This window comes from Seriola aureovittata, chromosome 3 (genome assembly GCF_021018895.1).
Source record: "Seriola aureovittata isolate HTS-2021-v1 ecotype China chromosome 3, ASM2101889v1, whole genome shotgun sequence".
Classification (NCBI taxonomy): Eukaryota; Metazoa; Chordata; class Actinopteri; order Carangiformes; family Carangidae; genus Seriola; species Seriola aureovittata.
The window spans coordinates 5,278,848-5,288,319 of NC_079366.1; the positions used below are offsets into that span (position 1 = coordinate 5,278,848).

General features: G+C 43.6%; 1 protein-coding gene across 1 annotated transcript; it reads right to left on the bottom strand.

The window, feature by feature from the left end:
* Positions 1-917: 917 nt before the first annotated feature.
* LOC130166809 (E3 SUMO-protein ligase CBX4-like) lies at positions 918-8,104 on the bottom strand. The gene is made up of 5 exons (XM_056372584.1): positions 7,822-8,104; positions 7,574-7,617; positions 6,959-7,024; positions 4,886-4,952; positions 918-3,685 (listed from the first exon to the last, which is right to left on the bottom strand). Exons 1-5 carry the CDS (start codon positions 7,888-7,890, stop codon positions 2,189-2,191), a joined length of 1,743 nt encoding a protein of 580 aa, XP_056228559.1. The 5' UTR covers positions 7,891-8,104; the 3' UTR covers positions 918-2,188.
* Positions 8,105-9,472: the final 1,368 nt, after the last annotated feature.

Genomic DNA, 9,472 nt, shown 5'->3' on the forward strand with positions numbered 1-9,472 from the left:
TCACACCGCGTCTGCAGACCAGTCGTGTGTCTACACTGTCGGAACAGGCGAATATCAACCACTTGTCACCACGACAGGCAACCGGCACAGGTTACATTCACAGACGGGGGTTTCTGAAACAGGTGAGGACAGAGCTCCTCTGCACATCTTTAATTCAAAGCGCCCATCAGTTACTCACAGGAACAGCAACCGGCTGTCTCAGTGTGTCAGCGGCACACCACACAACACAGACTGGTGTTCTGTCATTTTAAACTCAACCTGTTGGTCAGACAGAGGAACCAGCCGCCTCATGCTGCGCCTCTCTCTGCGTGTCAGGAGGATTTATTCATGAAACATCTGACGTGAACAGCTGCTCAGGTCAAAATCATGAGCCTTAAACTAATAATATCCTCGTCAAAGACACATGTAAGTGTTGGTTAAACCATAAAGCAAATCCCAGGTCACAGTAGATAGACGTTTGTCCGTGGCCTTTTGAATTAAATGCTATGAATGAATGGAAACGCACGGCTTTCAATATGTTACAGTGGACCAGGCCTGACACGTAGCTGCAGTGTGCACACAGGGCAAAGCCTGGTGATGCCTATCTGAAAATAAACTGACAGGCTCTGTAATAATCCTCATGGTCCGCAGCCTACACACACACACACACACACACACACACACACACACACACACACACACACACACACACACACACACACACACACGCACAGCCACAAATAGAGCCGTGTACAGATTTAGCATCTTCTGTGGTAAGGTTAGCCATTTAAGAGCATTATAGCAGCCGCCTTTTCCTGCTAAAATCTTCAGCTCCCCGCGGGAAGCCAGGGTCACGTGTGACGTAGGACACCAGCAATGTGGTTCCTCCTCAATGTAAGTGTAAAAGTATAAGTATAAAAAGAGACACATTCCATATATCACTTGCAAACAATTTTATTATTGCAAAACACATCATAGGAAGCCTTCATTTTTTTTTTGCCTTCAGATAAAACATGAAAAGTGCATCTCATCAATGTTCTTCTCATAGAGCAGGTCAGTGCAGCTCAGGTCACATGGTGCTGCAAAGGGATTTCTTCAGAAAGGAGGAGTTATGTATGACAAGGGAACAGATCTGATTATGACAAGAAGGTGTGCTTTTACAGACTTTTAATTACTAATTTGTTGCAAAACTTACACAAAATATGACACAAATATTTTATATTTTCTTATGAAAATCGCATTTACTCTCCTCACATAACTGTGTGTCTTACACATGTCAGAAAATGGAAAAAAGCTGAATCATGGAGCACCCAGCTGCCGGTAATGATCTGTCGGATTACGCAGCTCAACTGGCAGTGTTAACACAGATCTGTGACTGATATAATTCAATATAATGAAAAAAAGCCATTTTAGTCACTGCACTGCTGCAAAACATTAAAATAAATAAGGTCATATGGTTGAGAATCAGCTGTCTCGATGGAAGTGATTTGTGCTCGGTATTAGATCTTGAGATGCATGACTCAAAAACACTCGGAACTTTGAATAATAGGAGCATATAACAAACATTAACCATTAGCAGTCTTTAAAAAACACCTTTTCCCTTTCTCCGCAAATCACATTTATTGACAGAGAGACGCTTCATTTTTCTTTATCTGCTTGTTCAAGCATGCCTAACGGCATAATGTGTCCAAGCAGCATGCATCCTTGTTTAAACCTGTCCATCTGTTCACGCACACACACACACACACACACACACACTCACACACACAGACACAGTGTAATTTACCATGATTCAATATAATTTTTCTTCCTTACAAAATTTCCCATATAGCCTACATTTTTAACGTTATCTGAGATGTAGACAGTCGAGTGTATAAATCAAATTATATCCATAGAAAAGTGAAGAGTATTTACAAGAGTTAAGTGCATCTTCAATTAAAGTTCCGACATCTATTTGATCTAATTTTGCTTTTTAAACTAAGTTTGAAATCGCTGAAATTAGATACTGCATGTGATAAAATCTCCAGAAGTAACAACAGATAGAGCTTATAAGAAGAGATATGCAAATAATGCGATAAAAGATCAACTCTTTTGTCTCAACTATACAAAATGAAAGCAACATCAACGGTTTATTTGTACATTCAAGCATCTGAAAATCAAATATATCTAATGTACATCTATACAGTTACATGGTTGATATCCAGCTCTGTTACACCGTCACGTATTCCTTGAACGTAACGGTGAGGCAGTTCGTGGTAATGTCTGTGATCACTATATTCCCAAGGAAAGGCTGGAAGGAGGGAAATGTCTCCTCTTTTCTCTTTTCATTGTTAGAAACAGACAACGAGTCAACTTTCACCTTCTCTGCAGATTTCTGTGTTTCAGTCTGGGGCTGTGCTTCCGTTTGTGTGTCCATTTGTGTGTGTGTTTCGGCTTGTGTGTGCGTTTCATCCTGTGTTTGTGTTAGAGTTTCAGCTTGTGTGTGTCTTTCAGGTTGGGTTGCTGTGGAACCTGCAGCTTTAGGCCTGGTCTTGACAATACTCAAGTCAATGGGTTCCTCTTGGTCTGCGTACCCACAGAGCTGCAGTCCAGTGTGACTCTGGTGGCCGTTTTGGTCGATGCTGATGCTTTGGCTGGGTGAAGACACCGTATTAGGAACACTGATACTCCTGGAGCTTAAAAACCTCTTATTACTCCCATGCTCGTCACAGTCTGTGTCAGAGAGGTGTCGCTTTAGTCCTTGAAATCCACCTTGGGCTCCTCTTTTGTCCAGTGGGGAGGAAACTCCCCTATCCAAAGGCAGGGAGAGCAGATTAGGCTTGGTTGTCAATTGTAAAGGCTGATCCGCTGGAAGCTGCCCCTGACCCCTGACCTCGACATGTTTATCCTGTTCCGTCACAGTTGGCTCCATTTTGGGGGACTGTTCCTTTTCTTTGGGGCAAACTACGTTAAAACCAGAACTTGGAATGGTTGGTTTTTCTTTGGGGTTTTTTGCAAATCCATTCATGAGGCCGAGCTTCTTGACAAGCTTCATCTTCTCCAGGTCATTCTCTGCGCTGTTATCAGTTCCTTTTGGCGACTTTTCAGGAGTTTCAGAGTCACCGTTTTTAATTTTAGCTGCTTGCATTCCGTTTTCCATGTACTTGCTCATGACAATAACAATCCGCCCGTTCTTGTTTTTGTTCTTCACTATCTTTAGCTTGCTGCTGCTGACTCCGTTAGACTGTGGCAAAGCATCCTCTTTAGGTTTTACCTTGTCTGGCTCTTTGTGCCCATTGAGGTCAGCTGGAAGTTTCTTCAGCTCCATAGTGATATCCTTCACTTTGGTCAGGCAGCCGGAGTCTTTGTCCCGAACCCACTTTTGCTGCAACATGGGGGGCACATTGTACCCTTTGTTGGGCAGCTCCGGGGCCCTGATGTCTCGGGGTTTAACAAATATGGGCTCGTGCACCTTGAGGTCCGGCTGGTAGTGGTGGTGCTTCTTGCTGTTGAGTTGATAGTAGAACTTCTTGCCGTTGGTCTGCTGCTCGGCCTCGCGCTCCCTGCACAGTGGCTGGTACTGGTGGTGCTTCTTGCTGTTCAGCTGGTACTGCTGGCCCTGGGGACGGAGCATCTGGATTGCGCTGGACTTCTGACAGCCGTCCTCTTCCAGGGACGCTTCATGAAGGTCGGCCAGGATACTGGATCTCCGGGCAAATGAGGGAACCTGTGAAACAAGACAGTGATTCGAAAAAGCATGAAAATACAGCTCAATGAATATAACATGAAGAATTAGGGGATTTCTGCTGTTTACACCAGTATTTAAAATAAAGACATCCCTCTGGGTGGGGAATTTGATTAATGGTGCAACTGCCTACAGTACCTATACATGTGTCTGTGTCAAGCCACAACAAAAAGCCACGGCTCATTGGGGCCCATGAGCTGAGCTGTGAGCTGTGCTTGGAATGTGTGAAGGGGCCCTTATGAGGCCTGAACAAGCACAGTTTATTTCAGGGGCCTTGGCCCGTGTTCACACAGCCCTCCTACAGTTCCTGAGCAGCTCTTTCAGTCACAGGCCCGGGCATCAGGGTGATATTTCCAAGTGTCTCCTGTGGCTGTGACCTCAGCTCGGAGGAATGTCACTGGCTGCTTTGTGTCCCGTCATTGACTTTGTCCCATGTGTTAGCACCAACACCCTCCTGAGAGGAACAAAAACACTCCTCTGAGGGATTCCCCTGGCCTTTTGGACCGCTGATTGATGCGCTAAATGTACGATTCACACTCATTTAGCTACAGCTGTTAGGTCAGGGAACTGGTCCCTATAAAATTTAATGCAGATAATAAAATTTATTGTTTGTAATAAATATTTTAATTGTAAATGTGCAAGCACTTCCAACACCTAAATTAAAGGGGAACTGTGAGGATTTTAAACATGTAGATCAGTTATCTCATCGTGGGGTCGGGGGTGGGTGGTGTTTCCTACTTAGCCTGTAAAAACAGTCACATTATGTCTTCTGTGGATTTTGGAAGGAGCTGTTTACAGTCTGACAAAATAACCCCTAAAGATCTCAGCTCGGGTTTAAGTTATAACATAAAGCTTTACGAACTGGAGGTGCTAAGTTTAGATGGTGCGTGTGCTTACCAAGGTCTAACAAAAGATGATTTTGAGTTGCATTATGGGAAATGTAGGGCTCTGCATTTCCAGAGTCAGGATATTATTGGACTTTTGCTGAGTTAATTTTGACAATCATTTTTTAAATCTCTCTTCTGAGGCCCTGAGCTTCATGGACGTGCAATATTAAATCCCCGGAGCTCCCATTTGACTCCCAAATTAAGTTTTTTCTTTTGCTTCCTTGGATTTCCTGGGATTTCAGAGGGAATTATGCAGGGAATGACAGGGAAATATACAGTGTCCTTGTTTTCTTACCTGAACCAGAAGGTGCTTGGGCTTGGGTCCTCTTTTACGATATCCCATCAGCTGCTCTTGACGTTCTCTGTGGAAGAAGAAAACAGCAGCCAATCAGTGAAACCATCTGGCAGAGATGAGTCGCCGTTGCATGGCAACACAACGTCACGGGTGTCCTCCTCAGGCTCAGTTAGAAAACACTGAGCCCATGTTACAGGTTGGAGTTACACTTCCTGAAGCAAAGTGACGTTCATTCAACACAGATTAAAGAAGCATTAATTTTATATTATTAATATTAAGTATTTATCTTCTCACAAGTATCCTAACCTTTTTTTGCGGGGCATCAAATGTTTTACAGCACATTACATTTCTTCGTCACCGCTACAAAAGGCTAAACACTGGCTACAACTGAGGTTTCCTGCTCCCTAAATAACACCAGGACAGACATATAATGTCTGCATGTCCAGCAGAAGATAAAGGCCTCTCTCCTGTCTGACTTTCCTCAGTCTCCACGCAAGTCTCTCTGAGGCAGTAACTCAATACCGCAGACAGGAGTGATGTCAGTCCCCTCCCCCACCCTCCTCCCTCACATCTAATTACAATGACGACTCAGTGTATTTTCATAGCCTGGCATTCAGACGTTTTGGCTCCCCGGAGAGACACGCAATTAGTTTCAATAAAATCTCTCCCCTTTCGAGAAAGAGGTAATTGCAAAAACAGACGCGGAGTGATGTCGATGTTTTGCTTTAACGTGTGACCTGCGCCTGAAAGGCTGCTGTAAGCAAAAGCTGAGGGAGGCTCAGAGAAAAGCCAGTGACAGTTTAACACGCCATGCTTTTAAGAAATTCAATTACACTGTCCTTCATGTGGAGCTGTCTGGTCAGTCACTCAACAGACTATTTAACAATTAGCCAAGCAGCTAATTTGACCATGGTAGCCACTTGGAAAACCATGGACACAGGGCCCTTCACTAATAAAGACCACGAGGAAGTTTCTCTGGTTTAAAGTTTGAGACGGTGCATGCACCTCTGATTTATGGCAATTACTAAGCTACTGTTTAGTTCCCTGCTTACTTTAATCATCATTTCCTCATGTCTTTCCACTGAATCATAAGCAGATTAATAAAAGATGAGCACCATAATCTAAATCCCTTCACTTGGATGTTTGACCTTCACTGTGCAGAATGATGTATGTGCAAACGACTCTTTTCACATTCATCAGCTGAAGGAAGAAAACTTCTTTGTGCTTAAATCTCAGTTTAAAATGCACAGGTGCAACCAAAAATGTATGATATCACACATGAGTTAGAAGCCAAACACAGCAGTGTGCAATTTACACAAGGGTGATGTGGAAACTTGGAGCCTCCAACACACAAATACTGAGAATGGACTTTTCAGTAGGAAACATCTTGTGTCCAGCAGTTAAACTTTTTCATATTCATAGACTCTGGATTTTTTTTAATTAGAGATGAGTAAATGGAGTTTTAATTTTCAACAAAGTAAATTAAGTTTTTATCTGAAGGAGGTCTTAAAGTTTGTATCTACTAAAATAATAGTGCACATAAGTAAATAAAAAAAAAAAAGAAGAAAAATCAGAAATTAGCCACACAAAACTACACAATCAATAGTACTTGGGTTATTGGCTAATATGACTGGCTGCCGTGTCCTGTGGAAGATGACACATGGTGGGACAGCAGGCAGCACCGCAGCATGATAACCTGATGCTGACACTCAAATAACTATCAGGTGACAAAAAGGAGATGCTCGACAAAGTGTCACGGTTTGCTCTGGTAACCCTGCCCTGAGTTTAACCCTTACTTGACCCACTGATGTCACCAGTGTTAATCCTAATCCAACCCCCCCAGGCACTGAATTTCTGACTGTCACATTGTGTGGACAGTTTATCAACATGGGATTATCCACATAGTGTGACCAGGCTGCATATTTCCTGACTATAAACATACAGAGAGTTCCTACTTGGGACAAAAAAGAAATGAAGAAATATTTAATTTAAACCTGTGTGGTTTTGTTATTCTGGGATTCATTTAGTGGACGTCATCACATGTGAGGCTGGTTTGTCCAGTTCTACACTCACCTGTCTTGGAAAGCATCGAGCAGTCTCGGGTCCAAGATGTTTTCCTCTGGTTCCCACGTGTTGTATCTGTTCAGAGGGAAGAATGTGATCAGTGAGGACACACTTGCCTTTCAAAAGTGGGTGACATTAATAAGCAATGGCTTAGGACAGCTGATGATTTCTGCTCCAAAACGACCCTCTACTGTCTTTAACTTGTTAATCCTACCACACCTCATATTAGTAGTGTGACTTGTGTGAATAACAAACTGAAACACTTGCACTCCCCGTGGATGCACGTGTAATAAATCATGAGTAACTTTTACGCACGGGTGTAGGGGGGAGTCGATACAATGGCCCAGCCTCCGCTCAACTGTGGATATATGGGCATTTCTTAAACATCGGTTCAATTAGAGACATGTCCCCCTTTAATTGGAACACTGGGGATTGCATACATGGTAAAACCACATCCATCATAGAGGCCAACGCATCGAGCGCCTAAAGCAAGAACGCGCGACCGCCCATATGCGCGTCCACGCTCGTACGGATGCACACATCAACACACACACACACACTTCTATTTTCAATGTTGTATTTTCGTAAGTGAGCCTTTCTGCAATGCTGTACGGGGATACTTACTTTGGAGACCATCCTCGCCACTTGACCAGATACTCAACCCTCCCCTGTGAATGGAGAGAAACGGGGTAATCAGCTTAACGTTACTTTACGCAGTAAAATGCACTCTGCATTGCACCGTCATCTAAGAAATTATCTAGTGGAAAAACGAAACATGTATTCCACCAGAGAGGAGAAAATCAAACGAAAAATCACACTCATTCCCATGTGCATGTGTGTAAAACATGTCCTTCAGCGATGTGGTGACAAACCTTTCTGCTGCGCTTCTTCTCGATGCTCTCCACCGCAAAGACGTGCTCTCCCGCGGCGGGTAGTTCCATTTTCCAATACAAGAGAAGCAGCTCCTCTGTTGTTGTTTTTTTCCCTCTCTTCTTTTGGTATCTCACACCTTTATCCTCGCGTTCAGGCCGTTTCCCCCCTCTGCTCCCCTTATGTGAAACACAAGAGCCGCGCTCCCCGTATTTTCACTGCGCCTCTTCCCTCGCTTTCCCCTCGGAGAGACTCGCTCTGCAGGCGAGTTGAAGCTGCAGCAACAAAACACTTCATGCAAATAGCCGTTGACGTGACGTCAGACGAGGGGGAGGTAATAGGGGAGGGGGTTGTTCCCGTGCTGATTTCAGGTGCTGTCGGAAAAAAGTGTTCTCCTCGGCCCATTAAGAACATATAATAAATAAGTAGAGGTGGAAAAAGTGATTGAGTGTAACATTTAGTGAAAAGTATGGAAACCATGGCAACACCTGGCGAATGAAATCCGAATTTTTTTTTTATTGTGGCCTAATTTATAGTTTGACATTTTTGTAGGATATTTGTAGCCTTTTGCACTTTAGTCAGTTTCTCCACATAAATTAAACATTCACGTTGATACATACTATGTCTAAAAAAAGGTATCAGCACTTACTGAACTGCTGCAGTAGCCCACAACAGTAGTTCTCAAACTTTTTCACATCAAGGACCCTAACTGATAAGATTTTTGTTTTTAGATGTTTTATTACAGAAAGTGTTTGGAACCCAGGACCAAAATAGTCACATATTCTGTCATTATGTTACTTATGGATGGAATCATAGTGAAAGTAGATTATTCCCCTTTTTGCCGGGGACCCCCAGAAACCTCCTAAAGAACCCCTGGGGGTCCCCACACAGAACCACTGGCCATAAGAGAATAGCCTACGTTTGTTAAAATAATTTGCCCTTGACTACAGTGTGCCCAGACTTGAACCATACAATTAGAAGTAAACCAGCATGTGGTACAGGAATCAGCGCCACTCATTACTACACAGATAATTATCATACATAATATCCTTAATAATGTCAACCAAAAGCAAGTACATTTGTGACAAAATGAAGGCGTGACAGGAATTGTCAAAAGTACGAGCTGAGACGAGACCCGGAAGGCAACATCTCTCCTTCACTGGATGTGAAGTGAGATCTAACTGCAAGAGGGTGCTGTGAAAGAGGATAGCGTTGTTATCCACAGCCGTGATGGCCTGAATGGCTGCTCACCGACATGAATTTAGCAGCTGGGAGAGGCCTGTCGCTTCTTGTTGTGTTTTCAATTACAACACATCACAGCCTGGGTCGTTATGTGTGGCTATTGTTCCATCTGTGCGTCCTCAGTCCTTTACCAACATCTACAGTATGAACTGAGGCGCATGATACAGTTGGGTTGACGTGCAGTTACAAGGCAACCGATTTCGTAAACGAATTCCTCCACCTAGGCCCGACCACCGTCAAGGCCACAGTGTGTTTGACATTGATTTATCACCGCCACCATAACAAGGCCTCTTCTATACGGGAATCCTGGTGAAATAGAAAAACAAATTCACCGCGATGCTCTTGTGGTGTAGGATAAAGCCGTCTGTGAGAGGGATAATGCGGTACGTGTCATTGCCTGTGTGAAGTTAA